The sequence below is a fragment of the Cervus canadensis genome, chromosome X (assembly GCF_019320065.1).
Source record: "Cervus canadensis isolate Bull #8, Minnesota chromosome X, ASM1932006v1, whole genome shotgun sequence".
Classification (NCBI taxonomy): domain Eukaryota; kingdom Metazoa; phylum Chordata; class Mammalia; order Artiodactyla; family Cervidae; genus Cervus; species Cervus canadensis.
Window position 1 is genome coordinate 24,854,777 of NC_057419.1, and position 14,140 is coordinate 24,868,916.

General features: G+C 45.7%; 1 protein-coding gene and 1 long non-coding RNA gene across 2 annotated transcripts in view; both read left to right on the plus strand.

Moving 5' to 3' along the window:
• The first annotated feature begins 1,839 nt into the window (after positions 1–1,839).
• Positions 1,840–3,633, plus strand: LOC122435895. The gene is made up of 3 exons (XR_006267726.1): positions 1,840–1,951; positions 2,161–2,353; positions 2,623–3,633. It is a non-coding gene; the product is annotated as an uncharacterized LOC122435895 (long non-coding RNA).
• A 312-nt stretch (positions 3,634–3,945) lies between these two features.
• Positions 3,946–14,140, plus strand: part of SMS (spermine synthase) — a 50,114-nt gene continuing 39,919 nt past the window's right edge. Inside the window, exon 1 of the mRNA XM_043458877.1 lies at positions 3,946–4,276. Within this exon, the coding sequence (XP_043314812.1) occupies positions 4,228–4,276 (49 nt within the window). The 5' untranslated portion in view covers positions 3,946–4,227. The remainder of the gene's footprint in view (positions 4,277–14,140) is intronic.

Here is a 14,140-nt window from a genome sequence, read left to right on the forward strand (position 1 = left end):
AAGGTTAATTTGTATTGTGCCATGTATCAGTACTTCATTCCTTATGTATGGCTGAATAGTATTTTGTTTATCCATTCATCTGTTGATGGAAATTTGGTCGTTTCCACCTTTTGGCTATTGTAAATAGTGCTATTGTAAACATTCGTGTACATGTTTCTGTTTGAACACCTGTTTTTCCATTCTCTTGGGTATATATACCAAGAGTGGAATTGCTGGGTTGCATGGTAACTGTATGTGTAGTGTTTTGAGAAATTGCCCAACTGTCTTCAACAATGACTCTGCCATTTTATACTCCCACCAGCAATTCCTCCACATCCTTGTCAACACTTGCTATTTTCTGGCTTTTGAATGTCTTTATTTACTTGTATCAGAGCCATCCTTGTGGTTTTATCTATTGGGGTTCACAATGCTTTGGGATCTGGCAGTGTCACACTTCACTTTACATTAGAATCTCCTGGGTTTTTATATATTTATTTTAATAACCCAATGCCTGAGCTGCAGGCTCAGGGAGCAGCAAGAGCTTCTAAAGTCCCCTAGGTGATTCCAGTGTACAGCCCAAGTTGAGAATCATTGTATCAAGGATTCCAGACCCCTCTCGGATAATATACTCTTTTTGATCAGAAATTTAAATAAAAAACAACAACAACAACAACAACAAAAAAAAGAAATTTAAATCATGTTTAACTAGCTAGGTGAGGCCCACATTCATCTGAGAAATGGTGGGGGAGTGATCCACATTTCTGTCAGCCACTGTAACCCTAACAGCTAAGGCCAGTTCTTCTTTTTTATTTTTAAGAAAGGAAGTGATTTCACCACAGCTGTACACAGGAGGGAGGGAGGCAGAATGTCTCCAAGGGTCCCAAGTGAACTGGTGAAAAAGCAGAAAACAAAACAGTAAAACAAAGGGCTACTGGGGAGCGCTCCCCGCTGGTCCCCTACCTCTCTTCACAAGGAAGGTTTGGACTGTAAGCCCAGTAGGTGGCCTCTGGGTTCTTACAGCCCCAGGAGGTGTCCAGTTAGCACCCCCACTTCCCTGCCACCACCACTGCCTTCTTTTTAACACAGTTCTTTTCTGTTTTCCATTTTCTTCTTCCCAGAAGGTAGCTACTGTTAACTGTGCAGGATAGTGTGGTTCTTCTGAGTTTTTTAAAAACTGTTGCGGACGTGCAAGTTGGCATGACTGCCAATAAGCAGATGGACCCCTGCAACATGAGTTTTGGATGAGAGAAGTATCTCACAGTAAGTAGCATTTTGCTAAGAGAGTCACCTGCAGTTTTTCCCCCTACGTACTAACTTAATCTTATTGTCACCTTCTTCCACCCACCACCACTGCGCCCCCTCCCCGCCCCGCCCCGCGGCAACACCTGCAGTGGAATAGCCCTGCAGCGTGGGGATCCACGGGGCATCAGAGAGGGCGGGCTCAGGAAGGACCCCATGTAGCAGTGGGTTCTCTGGGGAATGCTGAAGGAAGCTGGGTGTTGCTCTGGACTGGGTGCTGTCAAGAAGCAGGGGTGAGTCCTGATGGGGTATCTTAGTAACCTTACAGAGAAGGGGGAAGACCAGACTAAGGCTGGGAGTGGTGAAGAAGCCAAAGCCACTCCTAGGAGCCAGGACCCCCGGATGTTGGGTGATTTTGGTGGTTTGGACAAGTTCCTGCTCTGTGCTCTCACAAGATTCCTGAGTGGTCCTGTTTTTGTTCAGTCCCATCTTGAACTCAGAGTGGCCTTGTCTGATGTTGGAGTTCTGGGGAATTGTTTGTGTTCAACAGGAGAGTGCCTGGCCGGCTTTTGTCAGATACCAGGCGCTGCTTTTCTCTGTCTCAGGCCTCCTTTGGGCCAAGAATAGATGAGGGCAGTCAAGAGGACATTAATCCATGATGTCTACATTTTCACCATTGCCGAGATTTTGTTGATGATGAGGATGTTGCTTCAAAAATTCAGGCTGGAGTTGGGTAAGTCTCTTCTGCTTTTTAAAAATTTATTTATTTAAAATGGTTGTACTGGGTCAGATTGTTGCAGTATGTGGGATCTTTAGTCATGGCATGTGGGATCTAGTTCCCCAACCAGGGACTGAACCCAGGTCCCGTGCATTGGGGAACTAGATTCCACACCCCAGCCACTGGACCACCATGGAAATCCCTCTTCTGCTTTTTTGTTGCAGGATAAGTTGCTGAATTCTCTGATGTGACCATAGTTTCACAGAAGACACCAGTCAACTCTAACACAAACAGTTCCCACAAACAAAGTGATTATTCGTCCTCTAACAGACCTTGAAGTGAGGGACCTAGATTATAAAACCCAGGCAAGGAGAACACCTTCCAGAATCCAGATAGGCACTCACAGCCCAGTTGGAGGTATTTAAAAAGGCCTCAAGACTTTGATTCTTGTCCATGTCCTACTTTTAACAATTTTGCCAGGATCCTGTCGTTGGTAGGTGATACAGGCATTGTAAACATGCTTAAAATTACCCCAACAATGCTGGCTCCATTTCAAGGCCCATTTATCTCTGATGCTATGCTAACAGTATGAAGCATTTCTGTTAAACTCCGCTTTTGTTGTGGCTGTCTGATGAGTTAATGGCACAGCGTCTTGATTTTCCTCTCTGTCTGTTTTGCACCTGCAGAGGCAAGGCCGGGCACTAGCTCTGGCCGCTGTCAGCTGTCCTGCCAAGACACAAGCTGCTAAGCAGGACTGGCTCCATAATTTGCAGGCCCAGTGCGAAATGAAAACAAGGGGCCCCTCGTTCAAGATTTATTAACAATTTCAAGACAGTGAGAGCAGAAAGTTAAACCAAGTACAGGACCCGTCTAAGCCTGAGGAGGCCTGTCAGAGCCCTGCTGCCCCTGCAACATGGCAGACAAGACAACTGGGTTCCCAGGGCCCTAACTCCAGAGGAATGGCCAGAACTGGAGAACATTCCAGGAAGCAAACAGGAGCTGCAGTCTGAAGATTAGAGACTGAAGGCCAAGACAGCAGAATAGCTACTGAAACTGAGGACCCTGGGATCCGCAGAAGAAAGCAAACTGTTCAGGGCAACAAACAGGTGGCCTGGGCAGGAGAAAATCAATGTGGGGGCTGAAAGCAGATCCAGTTCTTAACAGGATGGTCTATTGAAGGCCACTGATGAAGAAATTGGCCCAGTTCTTGAAGAAAGGTGAAGGACTCGGCAAAACAGCCAATAAGGAGTGTCTGCAGAAGAGATAAGTTTAATATCTAGGTTCGCCCTGGGCTTGTAACAAGGAGGTAGAGTTCACTGATCTAGACTTTGTCCAGCCATTTCGGCAATTTCTGAGGAACTTGGGAACGCAGGGAGAGGCACAAAGGACTGATGGGATGATGGAGGCCTTTGCCGAGGGACAGTGTTATCAAGAAGGTTTTAGTGCCCAGATGCTGCTATCCTCCCCTTTGCACATCTTGTTGAATACCAGCTAGAAGCCCCAAGTCATAGAGAAGCCCGCAGGAGAAAGGTTCACTGCCATGAACAGAGCCATCAGTGATGGACGAGCAACTCTAGAAGCTGTCATTTCTCAAATTAACATTAACCACGTTTGCCTCTCACTTGCTTCTTCCCAGTTCCCATTTTTCACACACACAAAAAACGTAGGTAACTAACGTGTAATACCCAAGAGCTTTCTATTCGGTGCTGAAACGCAGAGCGGCCCTGGCTGATGATAATGGCAATGACAATTCTAATGGATTAAATTGTAGCATTGGAAGAGTTAAGAAAAAGGCGGCAGTACTTTTAGACTCCAGGGTGGATCCAAGCATTTCATTTTCTTGGCTTGGCCAGGAAATCAGAGGGGCCTGGGCTTGGGGGCCGGTCTGGGGGAAGTGCGGGGGGTGGGCCCCCCGGAAGTCGTGCTGCGCGGTTTAAACCTAAGGTGACCTAACGGACGGCGGGAGCGCCCGCCCGATCCTCGGCGCGGGGCGCGGCCATTGGTGACGCACGCCGGGGAGCACGGCGCCCACGTTTCCACCATTGCCTTCGCGCGGCCTCACACCCGGCGCTCCGAGTCCGGGGCTGCGGGCGTCCTCTCCTCTTCCCTCCCAGAGGCGGGCCCGGCCCCGCCCCCGGCGCCCCGGGTGGCTCCCGGCGGCCCCTCCCACCTCCTACCCTCGGCCTCCCCGGCGCGGCGCACTCCCCGCCGGCCGCAGCCTGACACGCCGCGCGGCCCCCCCAGTCTCCCCGGCCGTCTCCCCCAGGCATGGCCCAGGGCTTCGCCTCACTATGGCAGCAGCACGGCACAGCACCCTCGACTTCATGCTCGGCGCCAAAGGTGAGGGCGCGCGCCCGCCACCTGCCCTGTCGCTCCCGCCGCCGAGCGGGCTGGGGCCGGCGAGGCCGGGCGGGGCGCGCGCCGCGGGCCGAACAATGCGGACGGCCGCGCGGCCCCGGCTCCGGCGCGGGCGTCTCCCCGGCTGCCGCGTGCACCGGCGCCCGCGCGGAGGCCGCGCTCCTCCTCCCGCCGGGCTCGGTCCCGGCGAGGGCGCGGGGCCCGGAGGGGCCGCGCCGGCTCCCTCCTCGACCCGGACCGAGCCGCCCTCCGGGGCCTGGGTCGTCCACCCGCGTCCCACGCGGGATCAGCCGTCCCCGTCGGGGTCCCCTGGCGTCCCCCGCGCGGGAGGAAGACTCCCGGGGGGCCGCGTCCCCCCCGGGGGCGGGGGGCGTGCGCGGGGGCCGGCCGGTGGGACCGTTCCCCCTTCCCAGTTCCCCGAGGCGCGTAAATTCCCCGGGGGCGGGGGCTCCCCTCGTGGGAGCCGGCCTGGGGCAGTACCGCGCCGCGCTCGCAGAATTCTCAGACAACTGCGTAGGAGACAGATTCCCCCGGAAAGGAACGGGGCAGGGGAAAAGGAAACGATGATTATATTATTATTGGGGGGGGGGGGTGAGGTCCGAGCGCGGGAACTAAGTCTCGGGGTCAGGGAGGCTTCGAAGACCGCGAGCCGGCCAGAACAGAGGGCTGGGAAAGTCCGGACCGACTGCAGGAATCGTGGAGACGAAGGGTATTCTGCACGCTTTTTTCTGGTGCTTCTAAGACGGGGTGGGGGGGGGAGGGGTAGGGGTAGGGCTGCTGGTCTTTTTTCTGGTGGCTTTTAAACCTGTGAGTGCCGCAGACTTGGATCTGCGCTTCCCGTCCGTCCCACTTGGAGCGTCTCACCCAGGTCTTGCTTTTTCACTGTCTTCCTCCCTATTGGTTAGAGCCACCTTTTCTGTTACTGTTGAAAACATTACTTTCACACTTTCTCTCCCCACCCCCCGCTTTTTTTTTTTTTAAACTTCTGAGTACTCACTTAGCATTTTCTCCCCCCATGTAAATGTTTTCCAAAGGCATAAGATGAGAGGGGGAAAATAAGACTTTAGGGACAGAAGGAAGACCTACGTTTGCGTCGTGTCTTGACTGGCTCTGCTTGTGACTTTCTCGACCTTTCTGAGCCTTGGAACAATGGAGGACCGTGCACACTTCGTAGGGCTCCCCCGCCCCGGACTTTGAATGGAGTTTCCGTGAAACACTGCAAGGTAGTTAAGTAGTATCAGTTTATTTGGGTGGTGGGGAAGTGACAAGGAGAAAAAAGCATTTCTTAGTTCGCTCCTTTCTGATGTGAGGCTGGAGATGGCTGCGGAGAATCAGGAGATGAAATGGTGATTGCAGATAGCTAAAAAGGTTTTGTTGAGTAATTAGCCTGCTAGCTGTAGGGCTTAGTGAAGCTTCTAGTATACACAACTGAGAGGTGAGGAGAGTGAGGCTTGAGGAAGAAATAGTGGTTCAAGGTCACTTAGCTGCTAAGTTGAGTTTTTGGTGACAAGCATGTGTGAACACTCACCTGTTAGCATTGAGCGTGGGTTTTCTAGGCTCTCAGGAGGGTAACGATGAGGCTGGAAGATTTTGGCACTTCCCTCAATCTGAGTGTCTTTGCTTGAAGCCTTAAACACTTTTCAGCTTAATTCAGGTCGTTCCCAATGGCCTTCTGTGTTCCTTTGTAGAAGCCAGGGGAAAATCGAGAGAACTTGTACATTTGGGGCAGTCACTGGCTAGAGAGGGAGAGAGAACTCTGGACCTGCAGTTTGGAAGGGAGCAGGAGAATCTGGCAGGTTCGAAGTTGGTGAGGTGTGGAAGTAGCATCTAAATAATTTAGTTGTGTGCAGAGAAAGTTAAAAAAAAAAAAAAGATTGAGAATTCCCAGCCAGTTACTCTTAATTCCCAGATTGTTAATCTTCAAGATGAAAAAGTTTTGATGGCAAGGTGAAGAAAGAGATACTAAGGGGACATGTTGAGTATGCATCTGTGTTAGATCTTGAGTCCCTGCAGAACTGTTTTGGGAGAATGAGAGCCCTGATTCTTACTGTATTCCCCCATCACTTGATTTTGGGGGGAGGCATGTCACCCTTGCTGTCCTTAGGTGTCCACCCTTGTAAAATAAAGGGATCTGGCTAAACTAGGATCAAAGTTTTTGGTTCTCATTAAGGGGCACTTGGTGAGAAGTCTACCACCTGTGAGGTCTCCAAAAACATTTATTTTAATTGATAATGAGTCAAAAGATATTACTCTTGGCATGTGAGTATTGAATGTGACTCAAGGGTGAGTCAAATGCCTGTGGAGCCTGGAATCATGTTCTTTTTCCCGTTTGTCAGTAATCCTTCCTAATGCTCCAGTTCCATGATGTGATTTTAATGGAATTAAACTTGAACCACTTAGTTATTTTACTGTGTTGTGATTTTGTATAACTTAGTTACCAGTGCAAGCCAGCTAGTCTAGTACCCAGCAGGTACTGGGCCATTGCAGCCAATTATAGGTTGGGCCTGGTGGTGCCTGTTTAGTTCTGGTTGATGAGGTAACTCAGGAAATTTTAGTTTCTGCTGGAAAAAAAAAAATCTCGTCTTTGATCTTGTAAGTGAAGTATTCGACTTTGAAGACCCTTGAGCCAGGAAAACACTTTGTGATTTCTCAGCCTGAGGCTAACAAGAATAAACATGTCCCACATTGGTATAGCTTAAGCATCTCTGGGCAGGTGGAGGACATGTGGTTCGTTTACATCAGGCAGCCAGCAAGTGTGCTTTATAGATAGAGGAGAGTGAGGTACACATAACCTCCGCCTGCCCTGGAAAGGTAGCAGTCTTTTTCGTGTCCATTTCGTCCCTGAGCTGGGAGTATCTTTGAAAGCTGACCTTCATGATCTGGGATACAGACCTGTTGATTCTTACAGATGTTTGAGAAGTACTGGTTAAATACAATACCTGATTGGTGTTATGTAAAAGGTGGAAAGCTAGTTCAAGTCCACTAGAGGAAAACCAGGCACACATTTACCTTTAGAATGTGGAGAATGGGTCCTGAGTGGGGAAATGTGGCCAATGCTATTGGGTCCGGCTTTTGGACCACTGATCTATAGTTTAGGTAGGGAAACAAAGTGACTTGTGTCATTCAAATGAACAAATTAGTTTCATAACAAAAATCTTATTTAATAAATTAAGAACATGGATGTTCGCTGATGGCTTCGTGGTAAGGATTCTGGGCTTTCACTGCCATGGCTTAGGTTCAATCCCTGGTTGGGGCCTGAGATCCTGCAAGAGGGTGCCACTGCCAAAAACAAACACAAAAACAACATAAGTCTCCTTGGGAATTAAGGGCTTAGCCAAAAAAGGTGTAGGATAGAGGTTCTTAAATTGTATTGCCTTTAACCCTCATTGGGAAAGCCTGTGGAACGCTTCTCAGCATAAGAATTTTAAATGTGTAAAATAACCCATTTTTTTAAAAAAAGAACATCTTCAAAATAAATCCTCTAATATGTGGCATAGTAAATAGTAATATATGCTTCTTTAGTAACGCATTAAAATATAGTCTAGCTTTGGGCCTCATAATTTCCATAATTTTGAAGTAAAGCCATGAAAATTGGTATTTCAGCTGTTGTTTGATAAGGAAAAACGGTGCTTCTGTTGTGACAATGGCCAGGTAGTTGGTAATGTGCGGTTTTATAAGCAGCAATGAATAAAATGTTACGTTTCAGTTAGTGAAAATAAGGATGTATATTTTTCTCATCTGTGTTCACAGAGCCCCTGATTTGTGTCCAGTGGCCCTTTGGGAGTCCATCAACCCATAGATCCTAGGAGCTAGAGAGAGGACCGGGACTGTCATTTCTCTGTATTGTTCCTTTTGGGAGGAGGTTAGGACTTCCCTGGTAGCTCAGACTGTAAAGTGTCTGCCTACAATGAGGGAGACCTGGGTTCGATCCCTGGATCGGGGAGATCCTCTGGAGAAGGAAATGGCAACCCCCGCCAGTACTCTTGCCTGGAAAATCCCATGGATGGAGGAGCCTGGTGGGCTACAGTCCATGGGGTCACAAAGAGTCAGACACAACTGAGCGACTTCACTGCGCTTTGCTTCCACCAAAGCCAAAGCTGTAAGCAAATATCCCTGCTGCTTCAAAACATCTTTTTGAAAACATGAAAGCCAATGTTAACTAATTGTCTCCTGGGCTAGGCACTGCCCTAAGCTCAGAAGATATTATTTTACGTAATCCTCACAACAGCCCTATCTGGTGGGTTTCCTTATCCCCATTTTAAAGGTGAATACATAAGCACATTGAAGTTTTTTCTCCTAAGTGGGGTATCTGTGATTCAGAGCCCTGTCTCTCTGATTCCAAGGCCTTTTTGTTCATTCCACAGCTGTGAAGCCTCTGAGTTAAGGCAGTGCTTCTCATGGCCGTGTCCCCTCCTTTCCCCTCCACCCATTTATCACTATGTTTCCTCAGTTTGGCGAGGCGCTATCAGCATCTAGTAGGCCAAGGATGCTGCTAAACATACTACAGTGCACAGCATTGCCAAGCCGTCATATCTGTGGTGCTGAGGTAGAGAATCCCCAGTGTAAGTTCTAACCAAGTTGTGATCTGGGTGGCAAATCATTAGCAAAATTTCCCTGGTTCTTTTTGGAAGTCTCCATGGGGCCGGCGGGGTGGAGGATGGGCCTTACCTTCCCCTGAGGTTTGCACTGAGGTCGGTTAGCACTTGGTACCCAGCAAAGCCTGTGGCTTCAGGTGACCCTCCCTCCCTGAGTTCCTGAACCATTGACCTCCACCAAGCTCCTGCTCTTGCGTGTGTTTACTGAGCTGCTTTCTGGTGGAAACATATCATCTTTGTGTATTTTCAGTAGCTATAACTATAAGCATAAAACTTAAACCAGTTTTGATTGCATCTGGCTTTTTTGTTCTTTTGTTCAAGAGTAGAAAAAGCTTTCTCCCTACCCCTTCAGCATTATCATTATCTTTGTCCCATTACACTTTATCCACCACCATGACACCACCCACACCCACACCCCTGCTTTAATAATGAAACTTGGGGCGGCTGCTGAGTGGGGAAAAGGCATTCACAGGCCCCACGCTAGACTGACATGAATCACAGTCTTTGAGGGCTGGGTAGTACCTGGAAATTTACATTTTTAACCAGCTTTCCTCCCAGCAATTCTGATGCTGATTAAGTATGAGAACCATCACACAGTAAGAGGATCCTCACTAAAAACAAAAAACCCCTTGTACCAGAAACCGTGCCCATCCACGTCTTTAAGTCCTGTGGATTGTACCTGCTACCCTCTCAAATTCCTTGCTCACCTCTTCCCTGGCTACTGTTCTTGGCCACAATCTCTCAACTTGTCTCCCTTGTTGGGGAAGGGCTCAGTCGACAGATCCCTGTCCCTTTTCCCATTTCAAAGCCCTCCTTTGACTCCTCATCACGCTACAGAATGACTTGAAACTCCTTATCAGCACTTGCAGGGTCCCTGAAGGTCCATTTCTACCCATTCTGTATCCTCACCCAGCACACACTTGAGTCTCACACTCCTTGTGCTTCCACATAGCACCTGGACTTAGAATTAATTTTCTAACAGCCCCAGGGAAGGTATTTTCTGTGTTACGTAGGTATTCTCTCATACCTTAATTGTCTTTGAAAATGTTTTCTAGTCTGCCTGGGGAGGTCTCTCCTCGGAGTCAGCCTACGTTTGGCATGCTCTTCACTCCCAACTCTGCAAGACTCTTAAGAGCTCTGATGGTGCTCTATTTGACCCCAGGCTGAATAATTGCACATTGCTCGGAATTCATCTTGTGAGCTTGCCATGTAAAAATTGTGTAAACCTTAATGGTTTTTTCAAGTACAGTTCTGAAACTATACCCATATCTTTATGCCTCCAGAGGTAGCATATGGTAAAATTGCTAATACTTTTGCTTTATATAAAAAAATCCTCATCTAGTTCTTACTTGGTAGTTCTCTAGTTGTTTTAGATGCTTTGGAAAGGATGATAGCTGTTGAAGAAATTGACTCCATAATCCAGGTATTAAGAATAATCCCCACCCCAGCTAACAAGAGGTTTTTTTTTTCCCAAGTAATCTGAAGCTCTGCAGGTGGTGGTTTCTTAAAAAGTGTTTTACAGTTTGATAACCAACTGGTAGATGGTTTGTCTTGTGGGTTTTTTGTTTTATTTTTGTGGGGGAAAGCTGGTTTCATTTTGCCGTGGAGGAGTTACCACTTTGGAATCTTCTTTGTCTTCTATTTGTTTTTATGTTTGTTTGTTTTTTTGGCTAACCTATGCAGCACGTGGGATCTTAGTTTCCTGACTGGGGATCGAACCCCCACCCCCTGCAATGGAAGTGCAGGGTCTTAAGCATTGGCCTGCCAGGGAAGTCCCTCTTTGTATCCTCTTAATTGTATAATGCAGATGGTTTTCTTTGAAGGCCTTCCCTACCTTCTTGGGAGGTAGCCTGAAGTGCTGTGGTCTCTGAAAACTTTGAAAAGTTAGAGCTTTTGGTGTTGAACTTGGGACCATGGAAAGATTTGGAATTATGGACTTTGTAATTTGAATTGAGACCACCGTGGTTATAGTAACCCTTGGCAGGTAGGGATTAGTTTGAAAGTTACTGGATTGTGGTTGAGCATCTGTTTAGAAACGTGTTCAAGAAAGCTATTATTGAGTTTAGTTTTTGGAGTCACGCATATTCTGGGTGTTTTAATCCACCATTTCACTGCAGTTGTAACCTAAACCTGCTGGTGTGCGCTGTGGCTCCAACCACCATTTCATGGTAGTTTAATTACAGGCTCAGTTCTTTTGAAAAGTCGGGAAACCTCCTCAATTGAATTCTGCAAACCAAGTATGTAAACCATTGCACAAATGCTCTTTTAAACCCTTACAGTTAGGCACTTTTCCAGACCCCAGGAGAAAGACAACTCGGCAGCCCTAAGTTGTGGTGGGCTTGCATTTCGTTAAACTGACGATGTAGCTTGTGTTCTGGAAAGAGCCCCTGAACTAGTGGCTGTACTTGTGATGAAAGATATTTATGCACTAAGTTGCAGAGTCAAAAGGAGCTGGTAAGATCCAGTAGCATATTCTGAGATCCTGAGCTGACTTGACCCTCTGGGTAGTTTCCCATGTACCTTAATTTCACCCTTTGCATAAAGGCGCCAATGATACCAGAATCCCACACATTGTGTTGTTGGGTGGGATGGCCAATAAAATATTTGGAAGAGTGTCAAGCGATACATAAAACACTTCACACTAATTGCAATACTTAGCGCTGAGCACTTTGAAATTCTGCCAGTGGGTAAAGAAGATCAGTTATAAAGAGGTGTGAATTTCACTTACTGAAAGATAAGGAAAGTTTTGCTGGCAAAAGAATAGGCAGAAAATAAAGGGTTGGCATGTGATTTGAAGGTTGGTCTGCTTAAAGGACCACTCTAAGTTACTAAAGCAGAAGTTTAAGAAGCCATTTTGATTTTTAAGATAACACTTCCATGGGTTTCTGTTGCATGACTCTCTTTTCCCCTGGAATGGAAATTTCCCCTGTGAGACTCCTGAGCAGTTTCTAGGCTACTGTTTACATTTAACACCAAATGCAGACCACAGTGGTCAAGCAGTACTGATAGGATAATGGGCATTCTGAATTTCTAGAAAATATTAAAAGAGATCTCAAACTGGGTTCAACATGGGGCCCTTTCTCTTTTTTTATTGAGGTGTGTTGACACATAGCATTGTATTCGTTGCAGTGTACAGCGTCATAATCCAATATGTGTATGTATTGCAAAATGATCACTGCAGTGAGTCTAGTTAACATCTGGCACCATACATAATTTGAAAATTATTTTTTCCTCTGGTGAGAACTTTAACATCTCTTCTTGGTAACTTGCAAATATGCGGTATGGTGTTAACTCTAGTCACCAATGCATAGTCACCATGCTGTGCATTACATCCTGTGACGGACTAATGGGACCCCTTTTCTTAGACCCAGTGCTGTGGATCACACTTGGGAAAACAGTAGGGGTTTAACACTGACTTTTTGAACTGTTTAATGCTATAGCTAAGTGGCCCAGTTAGTTCTGGCGTTGTAGGAAGAGGCGTGGGCCTGTCAGTCCAAGTGTTTGATGTTCCTAAATGGGGTCTGTCTAGGTTGGAGAGAAAAAGAGCTTAACATCAATTTTTCTGTTTGGAATATGATAGGTCATTTAAAAAGAAAGCATTTTGCGAATGTTAAATTATTAATAGAGTTTGCATGCATATTTTTTTTTCTTTGCATAGAGGATATGGCTTTCCTTGAAGAAACTGCCAAAGCTGTTCAAGTAATGGTTTATACATTTGTCTTTTTAGGTGTTTTCGTTTTTAAGTTGTGTGCTCATTTTAGACTACCTACAAGGTGTAGGGAAAATGGGGAAAAACCCAGATCTCTGATCTTATGACAAGTAGATAACCAATGTTGATGTGTTGTTATGTCAGGCAAATGGCTTATTCTCGCCCCATATATAACTAAAGGAGACAACACTGGGCTGAGATTAAAAGCACTGGGTCTTTGGAGCCCAGTTGCTTGACTTTGGATCCCAGCTTTACCACTTAACTTAATAGCTCTGTCACCGTGAGTCCATCTCGATGCCTTGGCCTTATTGAGCTGGCTGCACTTTCAGTACTTTGTTGAATGGCAGCAGTGAGAGCTGACATTCTTGCCTCCTTACTGATAGCATTCTGTCCATTAACGTTAACTACGATGCCGGTTGTAGGTTTTTTGTAGATTACTCCTTATCAAGTTGTGGACATGCCCCTCTGTTCTTATTTTCTGGGAGCTTTTATTTTGAATGGGTGTTGAAGTATATCAAATACTTTTCTTCATCAGTTAATACCATGTGTTTTTATTGTCTTCCTTAGTTTATTAATATGGTACATCAAATTGATTTTTTAAAAAAGTATTGAACTTGTATACCTGGAGTAAACCACATTTGGTCATGGTACATAATAATTTTCCTATATTGCTAAATTAATTAAGGAATTAAAGAATTTGTTAAAGATTTTTGTGTTTCTATTCACGAGGGGTATTGGTCTGGTCTGTAGGTTTCTCTTTTGGGGCTAACTTTGTCTTGTTTTGCTGTTAGGATAATGGCTTCATAAAATGAATTTGGAAGTGTTTTCTCCTTTTTTATTTTCAGTAAGAGATTATGTAGAATTGCTGTTTAATTCTTTAAATGTGTAGTAGAATTCTCTAGTGAAACTATCTGGGCCTCAAGATTTCTTTTATTTGGAATTTAAAAATTTCAAGTTCAATTTCCTTAAGTTATAGGGCTGTTCATATTACCTGTTTCATATTGGTTGTGGTTTGTGTTTTTTGAGGAATTAGTTCATTTCCTTAAATTGTCAAATTTATGTGTTTATAGTTGTTTGTAGGGTTCCCTTATTATCCTTCTGGTGTTTGCAGCATTTGGAATGATAGTTCTTTGGTTCCTAATACTGGTAATCTGTTTTTTTTTTTCCATCAGTCTTGTTAGAGTTTGTCAATTTTATTGACCTTTTCAAAGAAGCAGTTTTTTGCTTCACTGATTTCTCTATAGTTTTTTGCTTTCAGTTTCATCGATTTCTGCTGTTATCCTGTTCCCTTCCTCTGCTTGCTTTGGGTTTTTTTAATTTATTTTTAACTGAAGGATAATCACAATATTGTGTTGGTTTTCTGCCATACATCAACATGGTTGCTTTGGGTTTATTTTTTGCTTTTTCTAAGTTCTTGAAGTGGGAGCATAGCTTCGTGATTTGAGACTTTAAAATGAAGGCTGGTACTTTCAAATACTCTTAACTCTCTAGTGTGAGGCTATTCCTACTAGTTACTAATGTAACTTTTATGTTTTCCTTAAA